Source organism: Condylura cristata, unplaced genomic scaffold, assembly GCF_000260355.1.
Source record: "Condylura cristata isolate star-nosed mole 26May11 unplaced genomic scaffold, ConCri1.0 scaffold00013, whole genome shotgun sequence".
In the NCBI taxonomy this organism is placed as follows: Eukaryota; Metazoa; Chordata; class Mammalia; order Eulipotyphla; family Talpidae; genus Condylura; species Condylura cristata.
This window is the reverse complement of record NW_004567114.1, coordinates 8,991,382-9,018,513: the sequence shown is the minus strand read 5'-3', so window position 1 is coordinate 9,018,513 and position 27,132 is coordinate 8,991,382. Positions and strand designations below refer to the sequence as shown.

Below are 27,132 nucleotides of genomic sequence, written 5' to 3'. Positions count from 1 at the left end.
GGCCAAAGATAAAGTAGTAAGGTGGTGGGAGAGGAGAGAATTCCAGAATTTGACATGGTATTTACAGTCACAGTGAATATCATGGAAGCTGGTTCACTGTGAAGACCTGCCCTAACAAACACACCGAGGAGCGTATCAAGCAGTTAATAAGCTCCTACTCTATGCCGAGGGATGGTACAAGCTGCTAAACTTGGATCTTCATTTGACCACACTGGCTTAGCTGAGAACTTGGGGTGGGTGTGGAACGCGATCCTGGACCGGCGTGGGCACAAGTGGCTGGGTGGTCAGGCCCTGGGAGAAGCTCCTCCAGAAAAGGGGAAGGCTTCAGCCCTGGGCCTCGCTTTTGCCTAGGACAGGGGGAGATCGGGAGATGGGGTGCCAGGAAGGGAGGAGCATGAGGATGAAGTCACTTGAACAGAGGAGAGAAAGCTCAGAGCCCAGACGTAAGAGCCTCTCACTGGACCTCTGCTGGGTGGGCAAGAGAAACCTGGACGTCGTTAGGCGACTCTGAGTTGTCGTTAACCCGGGTATGCCTGTCACTGACCCACACACTGGGCGCCAGAGCCGGGATCTGCCCCAGAACCCTCTTGACTGCTCTGCTGTCAGACAAGCAATGAGAAGCCACACTGTGCCTTTAAGAGCCTGGGTGATGGGGGGGGGGGCGAGTGGGGAGGGAAGGAAGCAGCTCGCTGAGAAGAGCTGAATGCAAGATGGGGTGTGGGGGAAGATCTGATCCAGGTGTGGGGTGGTACGGCTGGGAAGAAGTGGGGGAGGACAGGTGCTATGGAGAGAACAAAACTGATGTTCGAAGCGGGCTGAGGGGTGAGGAGGGAGGCAAGAGTGACGTCACAGTGGCCAGAGGGGAGTGGGTGTGTGGTGATCAAAAACGGGGTTTCTTCTAACAGCCCCACTCAACTCATTCACTGCCATATAAACACTAAGTACTAAAATATACACACAGAAACACTTACATGTTTAAATGCTTTTCTTCCTCTTTTTGCTAAGAGGAATGATAAATATCAACTGTTTTCTCGATAAACAAAAGGAGCTCGCAGCTGAAAGTCTGCTCTGAATCAGGAAGCTGGGTGCTATAAATAAGCTGCATCCGTGCGTCCTTGGTGCCGAAGGCCAGCACTGTCCGCCGTCCGCGGGAGCAGAGCCGACCTGCGCCTGGCTGGCTGGCCCGTGCCCCGGGTGCTCCAGGGACCCGGCCTCTGGGCACTAGAGCTCCTGCGGCAGAAAGGGGTCCCCAGGGGAGGGGGAGACGAACACCTGTCCTTTTAGCTGCCTATCCCTCAAACCTCTCTGGCCTTCTTGTTGCAGGGTTGGGGCATCGGGGAGCACCCCTGCTTCCCAGTAGCAAAGCGTAAGGGTGAAAGGAGGAGGGAAGCCATAGGTGTCACGTGGCCAAGCTTCCAGTCACATATGAGCTTCGCATCTGGGGCTTCGGGGCAGGAAGGGGCGTGGGCGCTGTCTCCCATGGCCAGGTGTGGGCACGGTAACAGTGGGCTGGCGGAGGTGCTGTGCAGTGAAGGGTGGGTGCTCAAACTGGTAGCGGCTGGCCTTAATGCCTGCTCCCCGCCTTCGCCAGCGTCTGTGGGCCCTGTGAAGTCAGGCGTGTGCCTCAGTCTCTTTCATGTCCCCCAGAGTGACAGGCCTGGCCTCTCACTACAGCCAGGGCCTGAGGGACACTCCGATGCTTTGCGTCCCTCTTAGCAACCTCTCCCTCCAGCTCCTGACAAGGAACTGTTCTAACTGCCTGAGAACCTGCGCTTGATCTGATGCCACGTGTGGAAACGCAAAGGTATGTTACATCAGACACAACCATGGACTTTATAAAATGTTTCTTCATCCCAGGGAATTTCTCTGGAACAAAAGCCTTAAAAATCATATACACAGCTTTTGGATATTGTACTAGAATTATGTTTATTTCTTCAACAAGGGATATGGTCTGAATGTTGTGCCACCCTGAAATTCATAGGTTGAAAGACTAACCCCCCCCCCCACCATGTGATGGGATTAGGAGGTAGCTAGGTCTTAGGGGTGCAGCCCTCGTGAGTGAGATCAGTGCCGTTCTCCAAGAGGCTCAGCACCCCCTGTGTGAGCACATGGCCAGGGGCCGGCATGGGCCACCCAGAAGCTGTCTTCTCCACACACCAAATCTGTCTGATCCAGCGATCTTGGATTTCCAGCCCCACAACTGTGAGAAATAAACTTGAGCCGTTTATAAGCCGCCCAGTATATGGCATGGTGTTAGCACAACCCCACTGGACGGGGGAAAACAGCGTGTCCGTGACACTGGACAGCTGGGAGCTCTCCCCATTGTTTTGCAAGAATTGCCTCCTTGGCTCACAGCAAGGCCCCAACAAAGGGCAGAAGCCACCATGCTGTCCTCCACTTACAGGCAAGACACCAGGAGCATAGACACGTGACGTGAAACTTGAGGCCCAGCCAGTGGGCAGGAGACCCAAGACAGAGCCCAGGCAGTCCGGTCCCAGAGTCTGAGCAATAAACGAGCACACATCCGGCCCCCAGAGACCTCATTACACACCAACCACTCGCTGAACTTGTCAGGCCCGCTCCGGTGGCACAGAGCACAGTGTCCGTCAAAGGCCCCTAAAAGTGTGACATTCTTTGACCTAGTTCCAAGATGCAGAAAAAATGTTCCCTACCAATGGGGTCCCTGCTCTTGTGGCCTCTCTGGGAGCCCTGAGGTAGGTAAGGAGGGAGGCCTTCCAGCTTGCAGAATTTTCAAGAAACTTCTCAGACCTTGGTGTCCCTCAGGCCACAGCAGTCAGCCAGGCTACACCCTGGCCCATCTCCATGGCGCTCAGCCTGTCAAAGACAGACAGGCCATTCCCGTCCCCTCGGGTTTGCGCCTCTCTCTCATAACACAAACAACCCACACCCCATAATAAGTCACAGGGGTGTCACAGAGTTAGAAAATGCATTGTAACAGAAGTAGCAAAGCAGCCCTTCACCCCAATTCAGGGGTGACTGAACTCTGCCTTTCTGTGGGGTCTTGGCATGTAGGTGCAGCCACCGCACCTGAGCCCCGACACCGAGCCGGACACCTGGCTGCACCCTGTGCCCACCCTCTGCTCCCGTAGACATTGCGTGTAGACAGAAGTAACCAGGCCCGTACGCCTCAATCACAAAAGACCCCCTCTCCCACCAAACGCGCTTAAGAAAAAGGAGGAACTTGGGGCATCGCCAGAGGTATCTGTGTACCTCAATTCGGTGTGATCACCTAATATAAGCACCTAATCCTATTTGCATGTGACAGAGTAAAGACTTCCAGTTTTAATGGCGTGGGAGATGGCGAATAGGATGTATCCTACGTTAAAAAAGTTTTTATGTTTTAATAATCGTTCCAGCAAAATAAAAGAGGAACTGATAAAATGGACATTTAAGGAGATAAATGGAGGTTCTATGCAGCTCGGGGGGCACATAAGTGGCTGCTTCCTGCCTCTGGGCTCAGCAAGATGTGGCTGGGAAACGAGAACTGAGGCAGAGAGGAGAGCAGTTTCGAGGGGAAGACACGGCTTGGAGAAGAGACTCGCCAACTTCAATCCTTACTCACCAGGCATGGGGCCTTGGGGTCCTTCCATGTAAAGGCTTATGAGAGTGTCTGACAGCGGGAAGGCTGTAAACAAGTAGCTGCTGATGTCACTTTACCGAGCAACCAAGTAGCAGAATCTGTGGGTGCAATCTGAAGGGGGGAAGGAAGGGACGAATGAGGAGCCCTGGGAACAAGGGTGGCGAGGCAGTGGATGGGAAGTGGGAAACAGATTTGGCCCCTTTTCACCTCTCGTGTCCAGTGGAGGAGGGCAGCATGGGCCTGGGGAGAGGGTCACGGGCCCATCAGATCTGCAGACCCGAGCCACAGAAGTCAGCAGGTGTCATCGCCAAAGCACCTCCCTTCTGAGAAAAGATGATCGGCGGGGGTGTGACCTCTGCCCGGAAAGCCGTGCCGGCACGCTGTGGTCATGCACGGTCACTTCTCTGAATCCCAGACAACACTCATTCAGTACCAGGAACATTCAGGAGCACAGGAATCACACTCCAAATGGCATCCTAGTCATTTGAGGTGTGGTAGTCAAATGTCACTTGCAAAAATGCCATTTCCTTCTGCTAGCGAGGGCTTCTCCTTTCCAGTCTCTTATTGTGGCTTTTCATAATTCAGCCATCTCTGAGGGGGTTCCAGGGATGAGAAGCTCTTCTGGCATCAAAGAGGGATTTAGCAATGGCCTTCCTAGCACGCACAGCCCAATTACACGAACTGGGAGCAGGGCAGCAACAGCTGCACAAGACCACAAGCCAGGAGGAGCCAAAGTCTATTTTAGGAGTTCCAGAGTGAGATTCAGCACCCAAACACCCAAGGGGGAGGGGAGGAGGAATAAAATAATCAGAGGCTCCTCAAATTTAGCCTGGGGCTTAAGTTGAAAACGTATCACTATGAAAACAGAACAAATAACAGAGCGAGCTGTCATCATCACTGACTGCTTTGTGGGCAGGTTGGCCATAGCCTACAGCGCTCAGCTCGCAGGTCCTCAATTGTGTGGGAAGAGTTCCTGCTCAACATCATCTATACCTAATGAGTCAGTTAATATGCGTAATTCCTGGCAGTTCTGTGACATGTTTGAAAAAAATCTAACATGGTCTACAGACATTTTGTTTCTTTGCTTTTGGCGATGACAGCCTAAGTAATTCGACATTTTGGACCATTACCTTAGGCCCACGAAGGCATCGGCAGAGAGCGTGTTGAGACCTTCGAGACCATCCAGTCCCACTGTGACGCTACGGATGTGAGGCTGAGACCCACAAGGGCAGACAGGACCCGCACAGGGGACCAAGTGGCAGACCTGAAATTAGAACCCAGGTCTCACGATGCTCAGTTCAGGGCCCTCATTTCTAACTTAACTGAAAACCAAAGTGGAAATCAAAGTGGGGTGTGAGAGCTGTGCTCTAAGGAGCTTGGGTCTATCAACAGCTTCTAAAGACCAGTTCAGGGGACTTCCGGCTGTGAGAAAACATGGCCGACACCCGTCAGGTCTTTCGCAAGCTTTCTCTCTCAAGTTGGAAATAAAATAGAGCAAATTCCACATCGACGCTGCCTCCCATTTCTCTTTTTGCTTTGTAACAGTCATACTGCTCCCAGCAAAGGCTTCTAGAAGTTTGATTGCTCTGGCAAAGCTTAAATTAAAGGCTATCACTGCCTCTGGCCACAGAGGAAGAAGCGGAGAGCGGCCATTTCAAAGGTTTCCGACTTTATTATAGTATTTGAACGCGGGATGCCTTCCTTAGACGTGTTCTCTACTCAACTTCACCAAGTTTACACAGCAAGTAAAGGGTCTCCAGGGTCCTGTTCCGATACTCCCCCATATGCTGTTCAGCTAATATAGCTGTTTTTTGTTATTCTTGTAAAATGAATTCATTGAATTTGGCATTCTATGCCCCTGTCTCCTCCCTCCCTGGCTGCCTCTCACCGTTTGATTCTTATTTCCACTCTGTCCCCTGCTTGGAGCACTGGGCTTGAGCCCTTGGGCCCCTGGCTGCGGCTCTGTGGGAGGGAAGCAGGGAACAGAGGGTGTGGCAACACAGGACAGGCGCCAATGGGAGCTGAGGGGAAGGAATGGAGAAGGGTGAGCACAGGGTCCACCCTTGCAGAGTCCCCTGAAGAAGTGTCACGGCATTGGGAGGAGCAGTGTGATGCAAAGGCCCTGGGGCAGCGTCTCACATGGAAGGACTGAAGATGGGATCTGCCAAAGAGGGCAGAGCACTGGATCTAACCCAAGTCTACCCGCTGCTTGTGTCAGAGCCCAAAAGCTAAGAAATGTTTTGTAGGGGTAACAAAGTGATGAGGCATTCGTTCATTTGATGAGAGAAAACACTAACTTTGAACACACTTTAAGTAGAATGTCACCTCTAAAACAATCCCATCCTTCTCATTAATGGGCCTGTATTAGAAAAAGCTCTACTTGTATTTTGAACGTCATTAATAAAAATATTGAGGAGACTTGTTTCCTCTCTTGTTATACCTACACAATAACCTTGATTTTTGATGCTAGGCCCACAAAACCTAAGATATTTAGTATCTGGCCCTTTACAGAAAAAACTGCCAAATCCCCAGACCAAGGAAAAGAAGACATAACAACTGTCTTCAAATTTTTGATGGGATATTACTGGGGGAGGACTGAACTGAGGGAGGATTGAACTGAGGGAGGACTGAACTCTGAGGACTGAACTGACTGTTCCAAAGAGATAGAGGAAAGTTACAAGGCGACAAATGTAAAAGAACCAAATAACCCAGCTGTCTCACACTCAGATATATGCCCCAAAGAACTGACAACAGCAATGTGGATTGTCTACATCAATGCTCACTGCAGTGTTATTCACATTAGCCAAAAGGTGGAGACAATCCACACGTCCATCAATAGATGCGTAAATAAACAAAACGTGAGCTACACACCATAGGATATTACTCAGCCACGAAAAACCAGTTCTAAGATATGCCATCAGATACATTATTACAGCGTGATGGAACCTTGGAAACATGAGGCTAAATACAATATGCCAGAAACTGAAAATAAGAGGCTAATTCACAGACAGAGAAAGGAGGTTTGGAGTTACGATGTTACGAGAGTTGGAAAGAATGGAGTCGGTGCTTAAAGTGTACAGGGCTTCTAACTGAGGGAAGGAGTTTGGAAATGTCTGTAATGAGTACATGAAATTGCTGATGTCATAAATGCCACTGAATTACACACTTTAAAAGGGTAAAGTGGCATCATTACATTTTTTCCCCTGCGTTAAATTTTTTCACTGAGAGCCTCACCGAGGGAGCAATGGCGTTTAATTCAGAAAATGCCTCCACAGAGGTGGGAATATAGGTACCAATCAAGGGCCACACAAGAGCTTTTTTAGGGCCCACCTGTCATGCAAAGATGACACAGCAGGTGCTACTGGGCTGACCCCCAGAGCCGGCCCAGAGTCGAGGCCTACAACAGCGCGGGGCCCCACGCTGGGCCCTACTTTTCCCACATACTCTTTGGGCCTCCCTGGGGAAAACGCGTTCACTGCACATCCAGGGACAGCTTTACCTCAAACACCAAAGAAAGGGGAGCAGGATGAGAATGTGGGTCGACTCTGAAGCCCTGGCTTTGCCAGCCAGTTCTTACTGCCTGCCTGCCAAGAGCGGGCCTTAGCACTGTGTTCTCACTAGCCCAAGGTCCTGCTGTCAGGCCACGCAGATGCCCTTGGGGGACCCAAACAATGGTCAAGGCTAGGTTTCCACAGAGGGGCTGCCGGAGAAACCAAACCCTAATGCGAACCCACGAATGGAAGGTCTGTGAGCTCACAAGTCAAATGACTTGGGTACCCGAGAATTTTTCACGCTGCTCCCCATCACAGGCATCTGGGCTGGGAATCTGTAAAATGGCTTTGTGGACAGTCACTAGCCAGCCCATTCTACCCACAGGACTACAGTGCTGTTGAGATTCACCATAAACAGATAAGAGTTTGATGATAAAAACAAAGACATGGGCCCTCCTTGCTGGCGCAACGGGTTAGGACGCAGCACTGCAAGTCAGCCGCAGCTGCTTCAGTGCGAGATCAGGCCCCAGCCCTGGAGCTGACCCATGTGGCGCGGCAGACCTCTCCTGACTCACCCGCTGCTCCCCTCAGCAATGTACTTCGTCAGTCAGCCTGTTCTGCTCCCCACTCTGTCTCTGGTGAATCCTCTGGTGAACCCCCACGTCTGGCCTGTACCCCAGTTCTGCATGAATAAATAAGTAAATCTTTTTTTTTTTTTTAAAGCAATGTTAGGGCCCTCCCTGGTGGCACAGTGGGTTAAAGCACAGCACTAAGAAGCTAAAGCCGCTTCCGTATGAGTTTGATCCTTGCCCCCGGAGGTGACCCACATGGCGCGGCAGACCTCTCCTGACCCGCCCACTGCTCCCCTCCGCAGTGTACTTCGTCTGTCTGCCTGTTCTGCCCCCCACTCTGTGTCTGGTGAATCCTCTCACCCTCCATATCTCTGGCCTGTACCCCAGTTCCATATGAATAAATAAATCTTAACAAAAAAAGCAATGTTAATAAAGTAGTTTGATGTTAAAAACTAAATAAATAAAAATAAAAACACGATATCCATCTTAAAGCTGCCATGTCTGTGGAGAGAGGACACACACTCTCTTCAAAAATGACCCCACAACATTCTGTCAAAATGGAGCCATTAATAGTCAAATTCGAGAAACAAACCTCCTTGGCAGCTTGGGTTCATTCTAAAAAACAGAGGAAGCAGTCAGTGCTTGTTGCTTTCCTTTTAATAGCCCAAGTTGTCATGCCAACTAGTGCTGCTGTTTAAATTGAAGGGGGGAAAGGAGCTTCCCTTCCTACACAAGCCTTTCGGCAGGGCTCACAGTTAGTCTTTAAAACACCTGGGCTGCGGCCCCGGAGAGGGGGCAGGTGCCGCGCTTGTGTTTAGACCTGTCAGGTGAGGGTGTGATGGGCTCAGGTCTGTGCTGCCTTCGAACCAGGCTCGTAGCCCTGTGTCTGGCCCAGCAGCACCTTGGAAACGGGTCACGGGGGTGGAGGCGGGGCAGTCGATCTTGAGATGGGAGAGCAGCCTCTTATCTTGACTAAAAACAACTGAAGAGAGATGAGGAGAGAGAGGACCGTTTCTTGTGAACGTGGTTCTGTCCTCTGTAAACACAGTCCTTAAAAGGCGGCGCCCCAGTGCAGCAGGGCACGCACCACGGTGTCCAGGACCGAGGCGAGAAGATGCCCAGGGACCTGGGCAGAGGCCCTGCACCTTCTCTTGTGGAGCAAGTGTTTGGGGCCTCAGCCAGGCCTGGAGGAGACAGTGTCCTGATGCAGAAGCGCTAGTGTTGGCTGGGGATGAGAGAGGGAAAGTGCCAGGATGGCGTGAGAAGGTTCAACCGGGCGGGGGCTCTCTTCCACGCAGGAGAGGTCCGAAGGGAGTCTGGGAGGGGGCCGAGCAAAGAGGACCTGCTCCCATAACAGCCGAGGGCAGCGAGGTCAGGTCAGGTCAGCGAGGGCCACAAGCAAAGCCCGCTCCATCTCCGACAAGCTGGCCCCACTTTCCTGGCTGCCTGGTCCTCCAGCTGACTCCTCCACGAGAGTCAGCTGGAGCCTGGCCCCTTCCATGGCCACCTCCTGAAGACAAAGGGGTCCCTTTCCTCATACGCTTTTTATTCCTGCAAGGCCTTCAGGGTGAATCTGTGTACCAGTTATTAGTAACTGTTGCTACAACTGGCCTAGTGCCTCACCTGGCAACTAACACGCCTGCCACCCCTGGCTTCTCTGACCTCTCACCTCTGCACGTCTTGGTGCTGATCTCCCTCAGCAGACTAGAAGTCCCTCAAAGTCCAAAGACCTTTTTTGCATACTTCTTCGCTTCCCTGGTGCCTGTCTCCAAGTTTACATGGATTAACACACATGACGCTCACGATGACCTGACATGCACATTTAATAGACAGAAAAGCTGAGACACGGGTGGTTAGTGACTTGCCAGGATCAAACAAGTTCTGGGTCCGAATTTGAAGAGGGCCTTAGTCTGGGACACATCAGGTGGCTCACCTGGGTCTGGAGTTTGAAAAGGCAGGGACTGGAGGGCCGGTGGAAGAGAAAGGAATAAACAATGAAATGTCTACAATGCCAGCCCAGTCCCTGAAACGTCCATAAATGTGCATGCATATTCATAAAGACAGGCGTGCAAAGATGGTCTCTAACACTCAGCGGGTTGTCAGCTCTCTCAGGACAGTGGGGTTCTAAGTGACTTTTCATTTCTTCCCTTATCTGTAGGTACTGATTCTCCAAGGAGTCTCAGGGGCTGTTACATGTGGCAGAAAGATAAACAGTGAAGTCCATTTCATTATGAGAGCAAGAAGGAAACAAAGCAAAATAAAAAGAGAGAGAAGAAAAAGGACGGAGAAGAAGGACAAATGGTTCTGAACGGAACGGTAGCACACACTTTCCTGTGTTTTAGAAAGATCCTTCGGGGAGCAATCACCTTGGAGAATGATAACTGCTCACACTTGCAGTGGCTAAAGAAGTAATATCGGAAGAACACTATTCAGCATAGTCAAATGCCTATCAGCTATCAACGGATGAATGGATAACCAGGCTGTGGTATGTCTAGCGATGGAATATTACTTAGCCATAAAAAAGAGAGGTGCTGCTACACGTGCCAATGTGGATGATTTTGGAATCAATTACGCTAAGTGGAAGAGGCCAAACATAGAAAGTCACATACTGGATGAGCCCATTAATGTGAACCCCCAAATAGACTGGTCCCCAGTCAGTAAGATGATTAGTAGCTGGGCAGTAAAGGGCAGGAATGGGGAAAAACTTCTTGATGGGGATGAAATTTCCTTTTAGGGTGAGGAAAATGTTCTGAAATTAGATAAGGTCTTAGCTGCACAACAGGATGAATACACTAAATGCCACTGAACTCTTTAAAATGGTGACGATGCTGTCACACGAATTTTCTTACCTCAGTAAGAAAAACTCCAGTTACTCTTTCAACCTAACGCCATGAGAAAATGGAAGAAAAAGGAAATGAGAAGGAAAAATTCCCAGCGAGTGAGGGACATTGGACGCCATAAGTAAGATGAGGCCTGAGACCAGGGAGGAGAGGGCCCCGAGCCGAGGGGGCCCCCCCAGCCTCCGTCTCCCCTAACAGCCGTCCCAAGCTAGGCCAGGCTGCCTCCAGAACCTGGGTGCTTCCCCACTTTCCCTACGACGCCTCCAGTTTTGGCGTAAAGGTCTCAGGCAACATGGCCATTGTTGGGGAAGTACCAATTGCAGAGCTGAGCCGGAAAAGCAAGAAAGGCTGGAGCCAACATGTCCGAGCTTTAACCCTGGATGTTGCCCCGCGAGCAGCCCGCCTGTTACACCAACCGCTGCTGCTCGGGGCCTCCTTCTGGACAGGGGCATCTGGGCAGAGGGTGCACCCAGATGTCCGCACCCAGGGTTATTCTGTGTGTGATTGCGTGTGTGTGCACGTATGCTGAAGAAACGAATGCTTCTATTTTATGTTTTTTTTCAGTCGATTTGTATTTTCAACAGATAAGGCACAGGATCCGAAAGGCTCTGAGGGACGCAGGGTGATCACGTTCCCTTTCTCCCTCCCTTCTCCTGGGGCACCTTCGAGACAGTCTCTGTGACTAGAGCGGGGCGATTTTGAACTGCAAAGCTTCCGGCAACCAGTGACTCGGGCGTCAAGTCATGACCACAAGACGGAAGCCACGTGTGGCACCGAGAGGAACGTCATCTGGGTGAAAACAAGACCTCTGCGCCCAGAGGAGCACAAGCCAGGGAGCTGCCAGCATGCGGAGGAATGCTGCGAGGTGACAGCCACCCCTCGAGTCATTCACGGCACGACAGCAGCCTGCGGGCAAGGCCATCCAGCCTGCCAGCCAGGCCGGCCACCTCCAGCATCTCCTCACACCTGTTTCGGACGTAGGCAAATTTCAAGATGGGACGAGCTTCATGGCCGCAAGACAAGATGGAAGGGGACAGGCGGGCCCCACTCCGCCTGGGTGCAGAGACATGTTCAGTGGTTGGCCTAGAGGGGAAAGTTCACCTCAAAGGGCTCTGCCGGGAGCCGGGTGGTGGCACTGCCCCCTGCAGGGGTGCCTCAGACGGGAACCGAGCTGGCTGCAGGGAGAGGGTCCCGGGAAGCCCGAGGGCGCACGGTGGTCAGACCCTGGCGCAATCAGGCCTGGGCCAGCTCCCGGGGCAGGAACATCTGGACACGCACTTTCATCTGGCTGCGCCATGAGGGGCTTTGCTGGAAGACTGAGTAACCACTGCCCCACAGTCACCAAACCAAAGGCTAAAAAAAGAGGCAAGCCGGGCAGGCTCATCTGTTCCCCAGGCTCCCGCCCAACGTGGCGCTGCACTGGCAGGACGGGGGGGAGTCGGCTTATCTGGCTTCAGCCAAGCTGTTACTGTATTTCATTCCCTGTCCTCATGCCCAGAGGCTGTTGCAATGTGGATAAATTTAGAAAGAGAAAGATAAATAACATGGAAAAGTTCATTTTAACAAAATGAGCCTTTCTCTCTCTCTTTGTATTCTTTTCTTTCTTTCTCTTTCCTTCATTAACTAAAGGAAAGGGATTTTTTTGCTTCTCCAGGGGTACCATGGTAGGGTTTGGTGTTCCAGGCAGCAAACCAACACTGCGTATCCCCAGCCCAGACCAGCCGCTTCTTCTGAAACAGCACAGTCAAGTTCCCACCCTGCATGTTTCTTAGAAGCCAGGGAGAGACGGAGGCGCCTCCCAGCCCTCGCCCAGCTCTCCTGGGCTTCTGCTGAGCACGGGACTCCAGCTACGCCTCCACCCCACACGCTGCCTGCACTTGCACACCCGGAGGTCAAGATTTGACAACACCTCACATGGAAAAAACCTGTTTTACAGGGAAATGATCGCCCCAGATAGGAGAGTTCTGGTAACGGTGGAAATCACACCGCTAGAGCAGCTGCTTGAGAGGACACCTGCTTCTCCACACGGGCTCATGGCCGGTGGGCTCGGGCCTCGCCTGGGAAGGCGCCGGCACTGAGTTCCACCTCCCAGGCCCCAGCCCGCTCCCAGTTAACAGGACGAAACCAAAGCTAAGGGGTGGGCCCAGGGTCACTAGGCCGCCGGTGCCTGGGGCGGGCCGGAACCAGCCCCACGCGCCTCCCTGGGCTCCCAGCACCACGGGGCCGCCTGGAAGCCAGCCAGACCCCAGAGCGGTACCTCCGACAGCATCTCGTACTGGCCTCTTCTCCCCAGAGCGATGGTCAGCAAGTCGTAGACGACCGATGCGCTCTGCAAGCTGATGAGGCGGTCGCTCTTGTGCTCCGGTATCCTGCTCAGCACAGCATCCCGGTTGGCCTGAAAACAGCATGAGAGAGAAGTGGCCGGTGGGCAAGTCCACGCACACAGCTGTCCCTTTGAGGCCTCTGGCCCCCACCTGCCTGCTGAGGGTTGCAGACAAGGGCAGGTGGAACGCTTGTCACCTTTGTTGGTTCCCCAAATCCCCAGCGCACCACAGTCCCAGGACAGAGCATCACCCGGGCCCCAGACCCGGCCCCGGGCTCGGCCCGCAGAAGGCCTCATGGAGACGCAGCAGGCTCTGGGGCAGCAGGGCCCTCCGCCAAGCCGGGCCCTGCTGGCCTCGCTGTAGGTCCTGCTTCTGCTGACATTGAGGAGCCAGAGACAATTCCTGGCCCCACGTGGCCGTCCGGGGGGTTGCCAAGTTCCCTCAGACCTACAGAGACGGAGCACACTCTTCCGCTCTCACAAAGCGGCATTCAAGTCCTATATGACATCTTCCTGGGAACAGACCACAAAGACTAATCTGAGCTTCTTTCAGGAAGCACAACACAGATGTATAAGAGAAAGTAAGAAGCAAACAGGTTTTTGTTTTAAAAGATATTACCACGAGGACTTCAGGGAGCGCCTTGCCAATTTCACACCTCCCTACTTAGCAGAGAACCGGGCAGAGACGCTCAAACTCAGTAATCCCATCTATCTAGAAATCAAATGCTCTTTACATCAACTTGTTTCCATTACTTTGGAAATTTAGATTTCTCCAGGCATCTTACATGTATTAGAGACTCCAACCCGTGTTTATTTTCCTTTTTTCCCCCAATCAGAAGTTCAGAATCAATCAAGTAGGCTTCAACCTGTTTTGGCCCCGATGTCTCCGTCCCTGAGAGCACAGAGGGGCCCTGCCCGGTCCCTCCAGTCTGTGGGCGCAGTGCGCCTGTGGGGCCCCTTCCAGGCTAGGAGGGTCACCTTCCGCCTGCTCTTCCAGAAGGCCGCACACACACCTTCTCCCACAGAGACAAACGCTTCTTTCTATGTGAGCCCAAGCACGTGTGCCGAGCCACCACCCATCAGTACTCGCTTAAAATCCCTGCTCTTAAATGTCAAAGACAAATACGAATATGTAAGACAGGCCACCTCCTGCAAAGTGAGTCATCGTGTATGGAAATAAGCCTGCTTTTCAAGATCTCATTCTAAGTTTTAATTTATTTTTTTTAAAGGTTTATGTATTTATTTGTGCATACAGAACCGGGGTGCAGGGGCAGTGAGAATATTCACCAGAGACAGAGTGGGAAGCAGAACAGGTAGAGCTACAGAATACACTGCTGAGGGGAGCAGCAGGCGGGCCGGGAGAGGTCTGCCGCGCCATGTGGGCCACCTCGGGGCGGGGATCGAACTCACACTGAAGCGATGGCGGCCACCTTGCTGTGCTGCGTCCCAACCCACTGCACCACCAGGGAGGGCCCTCTAAGTTTTCTTGTTAGGAAGGCCTTTGGAGCCAAGGGAAGAGGCTCCCAGATAAACAGGGTCTGCTGGAAGTGGTCTGTTTTACTGATATATTATAAATGTTCCTTCCACCCAAAGATCAGTGCCTGAAAAGAACGAAACTGATGTTGGGGTGTGGGGGCGAAGGAACAATGTGAGATTTTCAAGTTACACCAAAGGCTTGCTTTCTTTTGGAGACATTTTATCAATGTTGTATGAATTTGAAAAGGTACAATACAGGAACTCGAGAGATAAGTAGCCCAGAATACTGTCTCAGTGCAAATACCACTTCCTCTTGGGGAAAACCGACTTGTCTTGCCGCTGATGAAGCAGGATAATTTCAAATAATTTCTTGAGGTGGCGAAACTATGAAAGAATTATGTTTAGAAGCTAGAGTCAGAACCTACAAAGAATACAATTTTTCTCAACACCAAAAAAAAAAAAAAAAAAAAAAAACCAGCAACTCTCATTTTGGTTGTGAAATTGATCACATTCATTCTCTTTCTAAAAACTGAAAAATCAAGGAGCCAAGGGACATGGGAAAAGGAGGGAGCAAAGGCGACTGAGTTTAGATTCCTCCCTACGTAGTTACAGGCTGAATGACAGTCACTCTGGTTGGAAGCCTCATCCGTTACAGTTCCTGAGGACGTCACCGTTCTCTGCAGAAAGCTTCGGGAAATGAGACACCGCAGAGTTAACGGCTCTGACTTGAGTTCTGTTATGTCCATCACTCCAGTGGCAGGGCAGGAGAGGCGGAGATAATCTCAAGGCACCCACATGAGGGTGAGCATTTTAGATAGGTGCCGTGTGTTCCAAATTCTCCCAAGTGGGGGCCCCTGATTTGACACCCGAACGCAGTATTTTCAGAGATGTTCAGGAAATCTGCCAGGAGTGGTCACTTTTACACTGGAACCACCCAACTGTGCCCACCGGAAACAAACCGTTTCCGCGCCGTGTGAGGAGTCCAGCCCAGTGGAGGGAGAGGCCGCCCGCCCGCCAGGAGGCCGCCGTGAACTGGCCCCAGGCAGATCAGTGACGGGCGGGGAGTCCGCCCTGAAGCGCTTTGCTCAATCTACCAAGTGCCATCCTGCTCACAAATGCGCCCTCCCGCCTGTGCCAAGGCAGAGCAGAGAATGTAAGCGACACCGTCCTAAGCTGCCAGCTGACAGGCAAGGAAAAATGAGCCAAGGGGCAACTGATTCCTTCAGAGGAAGTGAGGCCAATGACGTCAAAGCGCTTCCAAATTAAAAGACGAGGTAACTCAAGCAGTCTTGCTCTTGTAAACACCTCTGGGCCATTTCACAGAACAAGAAAACTGAAGTTTTAAATTAAGGCAGAAAGTTACTCTCCCTATGAGGCCCTGCGTCAGGAGGTTCTGTGCTGGCCATTTCTAAGCCTTGTTCACCTGAGAACACTTCAAGCCTCCAAACAAACCATGGGAAGAAGGGAACACCTAATCTTGCTTAGTTACCCTGCACCCCCAACCCAGCTTTCTCCTCCTTTCCCTCCCTGCTGGCTGAGTGGCGGTTCTGGGAGGGGCAGACAGCAGGGCCTGCTGGAGCCAGCCAAGGACCCTTGCTGGCCACAGTGCCTGCTCCAAGCTTCTGGTTCCTCATCTGCAAAACAAAGTGTCTGGCCTGAGACGTCTGGGTCCTCAAGTCCTGGAGACTTCCCACCCTGTTCAGGCACACAGCACACACCCTTTCCTGGCCGAGGTGTTAGCTACCACAATGAGTGTCTCTGGAACGATTCGGGCCTGGGACACCATGCCCAGCCAATTGCAGAGTAGAAACCTAATAACTGATGTGCCATCAAATTCTAGACCTGAAACTTGATACCTGGCCAAATACTAAGAAAACATTTAAGAAATCTGATGGCCTGGCAAAAACTGCCTTGCCACAGCAGAGGTGGGTAGTAGGGTTGGGGGTGGGGGGCTGGAGCCCTGCCCTGCTGGGCCGGGCTCTGCAGAGGGCCAGCCAGCCGCTCAGCTCCTGCAGCCCATGCAGAAGTTCCCATGGACAAATGGATGACCACAAAATTCTCTTTCCCACTGAGGTAGATATGAAGGCTCAGAAAATATTACCCTTTGGGGCTTCTTTCCCCTTCTAAGGTTCCTTGGGGGACATTATTGCTATAGTTTACCCACATACACACATGTATTATAAGCAACACTTGGTAGATGAATGAATGAACTCAGATAGCTGCTAACTGCTAAGGGAACAAAAGCTCCCATGTTCCAGGATGACTAGGGACACTTCTAGCCTGTTCAAGAATGAAGAAGGGTCCCTCTTTTTAAGCTCCTATTGTTTTTTCCCCCACCCAAGGATCCTCCACAGAAAGTAATCTTTTTTATTAATGTTTATTTATTTTTGTGTAGAATAACTGGCATGGAGGCCAGAGATACAGGAGGTGAGAAGATTCACCAGAGACAGAGTGGGGAGCAGAACAGGTGTATCTACTGAAATACCCTGCTGAAGGGAGCAGTGGGTGGGACAGGAGAGGCCTGCTGTGCCATGTGGGTCAGCTCCCTGGCTGGGGATTGAACTCAGGCTGTGATGGTGATGTGCCACGAGGGAGGCTGCAGAAAGTATTCTTTTCCCAAGGAAAAAAAATCACTATATGGACTGAGTGACCATATCAAAAAAGGGATTAGAGGGGCAGGGAAAAGGAAAATATTGACACACATTCAACTTACCATCGATTCACTAATCAGCAATAACAACAGGGCTTCTTCAGTATTTTCTTGTGGACAAAATATGCTGTACAAAGAAAAACAACTTTGAAATACGGCAATTGCAAGATAACATAAAATGCATAAACTATGAGCAGATCTGAATGCTAAAAAGTCTAGATTTTATATAGAACCTAAGAAAAATCCCATGTAACTTAGATACACAAGTTAATTTCTGTATACCTATCATACATAACTTGTGCAATGTATTCTTTTTAACTAAGCATTTTTAATAGCAGGGTAAGAATAAAATGACAAAAACCAACTTAAAAGCCCAAATAACATTTGACAATTATAGAAGCAGAAATCACTGACTTGATCTAAACAACACAAGCAAATAATACCCAGGAAAGGGGTGAACTGCTAACATTCCACTATCTTCCCCTTAACCTCTGAGGCTGGCTAACTGGCATATCTTATATTGTCACTAAAATGAAATAGGAGACCAGCGGCAATGCTTGAGTTTGAATAATTTCTCAAATACTCTAAGAATTAATGCTATCTTACTTAAACACACATTTTATTATGGGGTAGCATGTAAGAGTTTTCTTACTGCTCTGGTTTTGGAATTTGGCTGAACCCTAAAATTGTGGATTAAAAGAAGTTTTAAGCTCAGCATTGCTTAGAGAACAATACAACTTAAACATAACCCCAACTTCCCAGTCTCTGTATCCTTGTTTTTTGTATTTTGAGCATTGTAAAGATTCATGGCATCTCCCCCTTGATCTAAAACTCCAGAATCCTTTGAATGGACTTGTGAGGGTTATCATCAATTGAGCCAATTCAACTATTTTCATGGAATGGAAGAAGAGTGCAATAAAAATGAACTTGATTAAAAAGCTCCTAGATGTTTTGGAAATGACTAAATAAAGACTAAATCTATATCTTCCCAAAGGTAACATTATAATCCTTTACTTTAGGAGACAGGATCATTCCCCTCACAAAGCATCCCCCTCCCCCACCTAGCAAAAAAATGTTTTCTAAATACTTGATCTCTTTGAAGTGCTGCAGCAGTTGTTTGGCATCAAAGGCCATGAAGAGCAAGACAGACAGGAGCAGTGGAGCCTTGTACTCTTTGTACAGCTCGGGCACCCTCTCATTAGGGATTCTCTTGTGGGGTGGTCCCCAGGCCTTTGCATAGGCTAGCCTGAGAATAAGGAGTAAGTTCAGGATGTGTAGGGATGTGCTTAAAGAGGAAGCTTGAAGACACTGGTAGGAGTTGGAATACTTCTTACCACTCAAAGTCAGAGACAGAGCCTGCAGGTTTTGGATTAAGGGTGTGTGTGTGTATGTGTGAGTACTGTATGTGCTTGTGCACATGTGTCTCCATCCAGTCATCATTTCCTGAAATCCTGGCTTCTGCTTTCAAGCAATGGAGATCTCACAAGTAACACAGCAATGTTACAATTGAGGGCTTAACACTAACAAAGCAGGAGCCATTTTCTCTGGGCCAACCAGTTCCACATTGTCCAGACTAATTGAAAAGAGAGAGAGAAAAAGCCCATGCTAATTGTGACCTAACTCCAGCCAATTCTGTCCATGGATAATCCCCAAATTCCATTTGAGCCATCCAGCCTGCTTGAATGCTAGGTTGTGTTATTTTTACTAGAGCTGCTAACAAGTAGCACATTAACTGACTCTAATCCTACTTCCTCTACCCTTCTTTCAAGGCAGGCAAGATGGGGATTCAGGAGCTCTGTAAAGCCTTCAGGGCTGGCAGGAAGAAGTGAGGCAGAATTGGGAGAAGGAGTAGTTTAGGCACCAGGCTGAAAACACCACACTGGCATGCCCCTCCCAATCATTATGGGTTCTCTAGGCCACTCCTTATTTCCTCCCTATTCTGGGAAGTGTGAACCTCGGGATGGATGGTTGGAATTTGGGGCCCATCTTTTTTTGATATACTCCTCTTAGGGTTCTGGGGAAGTATCTGTCAGGTGTCTGCAAAGTAGAGACCTAGACCCAGAGGAAGCTGGCTGACAAGGAGAAATGATATCAGTGGGCAGTGAGTACACATGTGTGGTGGAATGGAGGGCTGGTGGGAGAGGCGGCACTGGCAGTGACGCAGGACTACGAATGGGCAGGCGTGTTCCAATCCTAGTCATGTTACTAACTCACTGACTGACCTTTAGGCAAATTGCTCATTTTCTTATTTTGCATGAATTTACCAACTCATCATCTGATGCTACAGAAGAATAAGGAACAGGGCAAGAATTCTCATTTATAAATTGCAATCACAATTTTACCAAGTCTCCCAGATAATAGTCCTTTTTTAAAAATGTCCCTGGATAGCTAACAAGCTTACTGTAGGTGGTAGAAACAATCATACAAGAGAAATTAATCCAAGTTGACCCAGATGCATTTTACTTCTTTTGTCCCCTTTAGCTATTACACCAAAAAATGACAATTTGGACATGTCAAGGTCACCAGCACCATCCGAGTCAATGCAGACTCTGTTTAGGTACAAGGGGCATGGAACACCTAGAGCACATAAGGAAGGTGATCTGGAAGCAATGGCAGGTCAACGCCAAGGTCCATGACACCCTTATAATGGGACTATGCCTGGCCATGATACTAGGGATCCCTGCAGAAATATGGCCTTTGAGCCACATCCCACCAGATAACAGCTCAAGAATCAAAGCCAACAATGGCTGAAGCGAGTGCGAAAAGTCTCTTCTTGCTACAATGAGAAATAAATGAGAGGTGAATAAAAAAATTATAAAGGAATACTATGAACAGCTACATGCCAGCATGTTGGATATCCTCAGTGAAGTGGCCAGATTTTCAAAAGGACACAAACCAGCAAAAGAACTCAAGAAGAAATAGGAAATATGAATAGACCTATAATAGTAAAGAGATTAAATTAATAATCTAAACCTTTCCTGCAAAGAAAAGCTTCACAGGAATACCAATATTCCAACAACTCATTCAAAAAACAGAAGAGGAAGGAGTAGCCACAAACTCTTTTTACGAGGCCAGAATTACTGACAGCAAAACTAGACAAAGACATCATAAGAAACTAGAGACAGTTTTTTCCCCCAAATATAGATGCAAAAATCTTTAATAAAATAGTATCAAATCAAACCCAGAAATAATGAAAAGGAGCACACACTATGACTTAGTGGTATTTATCCAGGAATGCAAGGTTGGCTTAACATCTGAAAATTAATTAATGCAATATATCATGCATCAGTGGGATAAAGGAGAAAATGTATATGATCATTTCAACAAGACAGAAAAGGCATTTGACAAGTTCAACACCCTTTCTGATTAAAAAAAAAAAAAAAAAGGTCAACAAACCGCTAACAGAAGGGACCTTCCTCAACCCAGTAAAGGGCATTTATGAAAATCCACGGTGAGCATCAAGCATAATGTAAAAGACCAGCTGCTTTCCTGGTAAGAAGGATATGACAAGGACATGCAACCTTGACATTTCTATTCAACGTTGTTCTGACAATTCCAGCTGGGGCAATCACATTTTGAAAAGGCATGCAGGTGGAAGGGAAGAAATACAACTCTATTTGCAGACGATAATACCTAGTATAGAAAACCTTGAGGCATCTAAAAAAAACTATTAGAACTAATGAAGGAGTTCAGCAAGACTCAGCAAGCACAAAAGATCAAGGTAGTAAATCAGCTGTAATTCTCTGTATGCAACGAACAATCCAAAAACAAAATTACAAAACTATTTATGAGGGCATCAAAATGGGGAACACCCACAAGAAAACCCAGGAGTGGGTTTAACAAAAACAATGTACACCTTATACTCTGATGATCAGAATTTGTTGTCGGAAAGTAAAACAGGTTCAAAGGAATAAATGGAAAGTCACTTCACGAATATGAAAATGCTCATGAAAAAGACTTAATGTGTGAGTCTATGAGTCTCAGTATAGTTTATAGATTCAATGCAATTCCTAATCAAATCACAGTTGCTTTCTCTCTCTCTCTCTTTTTTTTTTTTTATCAGAATTGGACAGATTGATTGTAAAATCCATAAAAAAATGCAAAGGATTCAGGTGCCTGATTTATTTTTGGGATAATATTGTAAAGTTGACTGTGGTAATGGAAGAACAACAATGTGACTATGTTATATCACTGAACTGGACACTTGAAATGAGTGAGTTATACATATATAACATATAGTACGTGAATGACATCTGAATAAAACAATTAAAAGAAGAAACCCAACTGACTGTGCTTATCTGTGTGAAACAGAAGTCATGACTCGGTGATCAGTGCTGGTAGCAGCATGTTCCCTTTAGTTATTCGCTGCATTTTCCAGGCCCACATTTTGCCTCCATAACTCTCCTGTTCAGATGGGGAAGCTGATATCAGGAGCATGACCATATCTAAGTGTCTCCAGAAGCAAAGGGAAGTGGCCAGTTCTGAGAGTTTTTCTGCCTCCCAGGAGGAGGAGATCACACTGGCGTAACTCCCCAGCCAAGGGTCCCAACTGACAGGAGGAAAGAGCAAACACTGAATTCCTCAGTTAATGGTACCTTTGCTATTAAGAAGCATCTCACCAGGAAAAAAAATCTGAGGTCTAGTTCAAGACCATCATCACCTTAAAACTGAACCCCAATCTTTGCTTGTAAGGAAGGGATCAGCATTTTTTAAGTGAGAGTATGGACGTTGCTAGAACAAATGTGCTATGTACCTAGATCAGGACTAAAGAGTAAACCCAGGCTGTGAATGGTTGTCATCCCCCCTCGGACCCGGGGGATGACAATTACGTTAAAACCAACCTAGGTGAAAAATAAAGTGCTCCTTTGTCTGGATCCATACAAAGACATGCAAACCGAACAATAAGAGGAGGAGGTGAGAGAAATGCCAGGTCATCTTAAGAGGATTAACACTGTCCCCTGTGAGAGGCCATGATCATTTTCCAGAGTGACAGGGTGAGAAGTCGCACCCTGCTCCCACACGCTTTCCCTGGTCCTTACACGCAGCAGCCTGCCGACGCTCCATCATTTTCCCAATTTGATAACAAAATGTTTTTTCTATGTCTCTTCAAATAGGTTCTCCCTTCCTCAAGCGAGATTCTAAAACGGCACCTTCCTTGGCTTGTCCGGGTAGGGCCAAGCAAAGATGGTAGTAAAGGCACTGAGCGGAGGGGGCAGGAAGGAATCGGCGATTTTTCCCAGCCCCGGCTCTTCTTGGGTCTCCCTCGCTCCCAGAGCCCCAATCCCGACCTGGGGAGGACGGCAGGGGCCCGTTCTCCTCAGAGGTGATCAAGGCCCAAATTTAAAACTTAAAAAATTAAGTTCTAACGTGACATCACCTTCCAATCATGTGTCAATGGTTTCATTATCTTTCTCAGAGTTCATTTAGCACAAAACAAGTTGATACACAAACGTATCAATGAACGGCTAAAGCACAAAGTTCAGGCTGACTTGGGCAGAGTTGGGCGGATGGCTGCAGAACTGCTAATAAATGGAGTTCGAATCCCAGAGACCCACAGTGGTGGCTGAAACAGCATTTTCTGCCGGGTACATCCCGGCCAGTGCACAGCTACCTGCTGAAGTCAGGCGAAGTACTGAGCCATCTCCGATTAAAGTGGTAAATTTAGCGGGGGAAACCTGCCCTTGAATTCTACACATCCTGGAATCTCCCTGTAGCTTCCCGCCTGTCCCCTCAGCTCCAAATACAGACACCACTCCATACTTCTCTCCCGAGTAGACGCGGGCTCTCCGAGTGAGGGTGTAGGTTCTGGTGTCGGTGCCTTTCCGGAGAGGGTCGTCCAGGGGCGACTGGCAGGGCGGCTGCTCCAGCGGGTTCCAGTAGCTCTGCTCACACATCCCCCGCAGCAGGATCTCAGCCAGCTGCCTGGCTATGGTCTGGGGACACACAGGAGCAGAGCAGGGCCGTGAAGCTTTTTCACTCAGCAAATATTTTTCAGTCATCACGTTGCACCAGGCACTACTCCAAGACTCAGAATTAAACATTTTTTAATTCCACGATGAAAATGGCATCAGTGACAAAAAAGAAAATATGATGTAATAAAGTATGCAAACAGTGAACAAACCAGCCATCCCTTCAACACCACCCTGCCTTTATTACCCTCTGGAACACGAACATGTTTGATACCTGAAATGTTTACCTCAGTTTTTAAGAAAAACAGGTGAACTGCAGATAATTTTATCACCTCCAGAACAATGCCCGATTAAGACCTGGTCTTGGCAAAGAGCCAGTACTCAGCCTAGAGGTGTTAGGCCTAAATGAATCTCCACTGATGTTAAGATGACGTCCAGTGGAGATTTTTAGAATGTCTTTCTTCCTCAAGAGTACAAGGTCAGTCCTAGATGACAGCACCCTAGTATACCTGTTCTCCATGGCCTTCTAGCAACAACATGGAAACAACATAAAAGGCCCACCCACTGATTGAGGGTCAGGGCAAGAGGTGGTCCATCCATACAGTGGTCACAATCCATCTGGAAGGAAAGCTGAAATGCTGCCGTTTCTGGCCAAATGAAAGGAGCTTGAGGGAATCATGTGTACTAAAACAAGTCAGAAAGATAAACACATATACCGAATGTTTTCTGTATATGAATAAAGCCCTAAATTGCAGCAGATGCATTGATATGGCAGGATAGGACATTCATAAATGAATAAAGGGAGGTTTCTAAATTATAAAGGAGAGAGAGAGAAAAGGTCAAAGGTGTAGAAGGGATGGCAGTGGGAAAAAAAGACGTTTTGTGAATAATCAGAATGTTCACACACACAGACACGCTGTTTTTCATAAAACGGATCCAGTTTAGCAATAAGCAAGATGACAACAGTAACAACAGCCACAAAATGGCAGTGTAAGAAGAAAGAATCGAGAAGGCAGAGCAGGGGCAAAGGTCACTGAACAGGAAGACCTTTTCCTTAAAGATAAGTAGGTCTCCCCTCTCCTCACTGCACAAACCCAGAACACCTGACCTTGGCCTCTGAGTCAGATGCACCTGCTACACTTTCAGGCTCTCTGTCAACCCACTGCCTGGAATCGCAGACACACGGTGGCGGGACGTCCCGTCCGTGTGGGTCTCTGGCAAGAGGTATTTTGTTGACTGATACGCATCATTTCATTCACCTCACAATCTTTCAAGTGACAGATAAGGGAAAAAATCCTCTGATAATGGCAGCTCTGCATGTCAGGGTCTAGGCTACCTCACGATCAGCTCGAGGAGGCAAAATAAAACTTTCACCAATTTTCCCACAAGGTTTTTGCAGTGTTTGAAAGACACGGAGAAACATGGCTGATTTTCCCTGAGAATTAAGTTTTTTTTAAGAAATTATATTCCAGGAGAGAACTCTGCTCAGCTTTTATCCATGTGAAATCTTTTAAGACACCACAAGGGAACTTAAATGCAACCAAATCACTAGCTTAGTGGTTTCTGATAACCACTGGGTAAAGGCAAATTTTCTCAATTATTCCCAAGCAAGACCCACTGGCTTTAAATGTCTATAAAAATGTGAAATTAAATGCACTCTTATCATCCCCAACTGAGCCATCTGTAAAGATCTCATAAGAACACAATTTTCAGGACCTAAACAGTTCCTGAACTGTTTTCCTAAACCTTCCATTATAGCTTCATTTTGATCTCATTGCAGTCATATAAGCTAATGACTTCTGCTGGAAGCCTCGACTGGCAAAAATAACCTGTACTCACTACAGCAGAGGGAAAAACTGTTAAAGGGGGAAAAAATGAACAAGAAACTTCACTTTCTGGCTATACCTGTCAAAGGATTCTACAGGTGTAAAAATGCCTGCCCTCAATAAACAGTTTACTTGTCCATGACTGCACAGCTCACCCTGGATCTCATTCCCCCCAAATATTAATCTTCCGGTTTGTTTGTTCCCCCCTCCCCCGAACATCAAACACAATCTTCCAGTTTTTAAATGAGATTTTGATGTGGGGGCAGATTTTTAAATCTCACCTCATCAGTGCACAACCAGTTAGGTTGGGTCTTTGGCTGTGTTCACTGGAAGCTCAAATGAAGTTCAGAAAAGGAGGTTAAGGATGAGAAATGACCAGAGTTATCTATATCATAGCTTTAACTTTTTATACTCGGGCTTTTCTAACTTGCAGATTAAATGCCTAAAAATTATTGGTAACTATCAAACAAATTCAGAATTAAAGGAAAGAAAGGAGGGAAGTAGGCCTGAAAGAACTCTGACGAACAAACTTGGTCATTGAACTCCCTTTTTATTCATATTATTTAGGATGGTGGTATAAGTCACATAATATAAAATTCCCCACAGTAACTGTATTAAAGTGTGCAGTCCAATGGCCGTAACACATTCACAAAGTCACGCAACTATCCCCTCCACCACATTTCACAACATTTTCATGACCCTAGCAGAAACTGTACACCCTTTACACAGCGACTCTCCGTGTCCCCTCTTTCCAGACATAACCTGCGTTCTGTATAGATTTCCCATTTTGAACACTTCATATAAACGGAATCTGGCAACACGGCCTCTTGGTGCCTGGTCGCTTCCTGTCAGCATCGTGTCTCTGAGGCTCATCCATCCGGAAGTGTCTCTGCGCTCCGATTCTGCTTATGGCTGACTGATCTTCCATGGTAAGAAGCTACCACATTTGGGGTCTCCAGTCAGTAGTTGATAAGCTGTTTGGATGGTTTCCATGTCTTTGCTCTGGTAAATGGTGCAGCGATGAACATTCATACACGAGCTTTTGTCTGAAAATCTGCTTTCAATTCCCTGACATACTTAACGCCAAAGGATTTAGGAGCTGGGAGTGGGGTTTGCTGTCAATGTACTTTTAAATCCTCTGCTGTGGTCTCACACCAGACAGATGTTTACAAAGCAACTTTTCCACCTTGTAAAAATATCACAAATTTGCAATCACCAGCCAATCTGAAAATCACATTGTTACTCAGGTTAGTGGAAAAACTGCCTTGAGAACGGCCTTAGCTGGTGACATCCAGTGCCAGCCAGACACCAGTAATAAGGCCTGGAGGTTTTATTACTGCGTTCTGTATAGATTTCCCATTTTGAACACTTCATATAAACGGAATCTGGCAACACGGCCTCTTGGTGCCTGGTCGCTAGGCTGGACAAGCCTGCACAAACTAGAAAACGCAGAACTCAGGCTGCGCCCACACGCACTCAGTTGGTATTTCTGAGGCCAGGCTCATTGACGCCCTGCTTGTTCAGTGTCTCAGATGATGCTGGCACTTCCCTTTAGTTAAGCACAAGAGGAATTGGAAACATTTTCACTTGGGTCACTTGAGGATCACCAACCGAGAACAAAGGTATGTACTGCACCCCAGGAAGCAGCTCCCCTCCTGTTAACACTGACCAGCGATCAACTGAAGATTCATAAAGAAAGCTGGACTCTCTTTAGAAGCCTCTCCACTGGGCTTCTCAGTAAAAGGAACAAAACAGAAGAAACCTCCCTGTCTTCCTAAGCTAGCTCTATTCAGAACCCTGCTTCACCGGATGTTTAAAGGATAAAATACGTTGATTTTAAAATCATAAACCTTAGACAATAATAAAAGGTATCTCGAACTCAGAAATAACACTGAAGTAAGCCGCAGCTGATTCCCACGGTGTGTTCAATGCACTCACACCTTTTAATGGTGGAAAAACATTCATTTCCCTAATGAAATATAAATGTTTTTGAGAGTCAACAATGGGAACAAATGCTCCGTATTTAAGCAATTTTCAAAGACTGGCTTTTTAAATGTACTTTTAAAAACAATTATAAAAACACTTGCCAATATAATCAGTCACTTTTATTGTGCTCCCAAAGCTTGGAAGAAGCTGTGTGTACCGACCAGTTGAGAAGTTTTATGAAATGTCAGGAGCAATTCAATCTGAGAGAAAAGATGTCTGGCAATGATATTGATGGGCTTTTTTTCCCCTTTAAAAAATTCTACAAATTGGCCCCCTTTGGTGGTGCAAAGGGTTAGGACGCAGCACTCACTGCAAGCTAGCCGCAGCCATTTCAATCCGAGTTCGATCCCCAGCCCTGGAAGTGACCCACAGGGTGCAGCAGACCTCTCCTAATCTGCCCGCTGCTCCCCTCAGCAGTGTACTTCGTTGATCTGCCTGTTCTGCTCCCCACTCTGTCC

General features: G+C 48.2%; 1 protein-coding gene across 1 annotated transcript in view; it reads right to left on the bottom strand.

Annotated features, from left to right (window-relative positions):
- The window catches only part of TTC7B (tetratricopeptide repeat domain 7B), a 187,699-nt gene that overhangs the window by 95,041 nt on the left and 65,526 nt on the right, over positions 1–27,132 (bottom strand). Inside the window, exons 6-8 of the mRNA XM_012724635.1 lie at positions 22,714–22,886; positions 17,017–17,080; positions 12,762–12,899 (exon numbers count right to left, since the gene is read on the bottom strand). Coding sequence (XP_012580089.1) covers positions 12,762–12,899; positions 17,017–17,080; positions 22,714–22,886 — 375 coding nt within the window. The remainder of the gene's footprint in view (positions 1–12,761; positions 12,900–17,016; positions 17,081–22,713; positions 22,887–27,132) is intronic.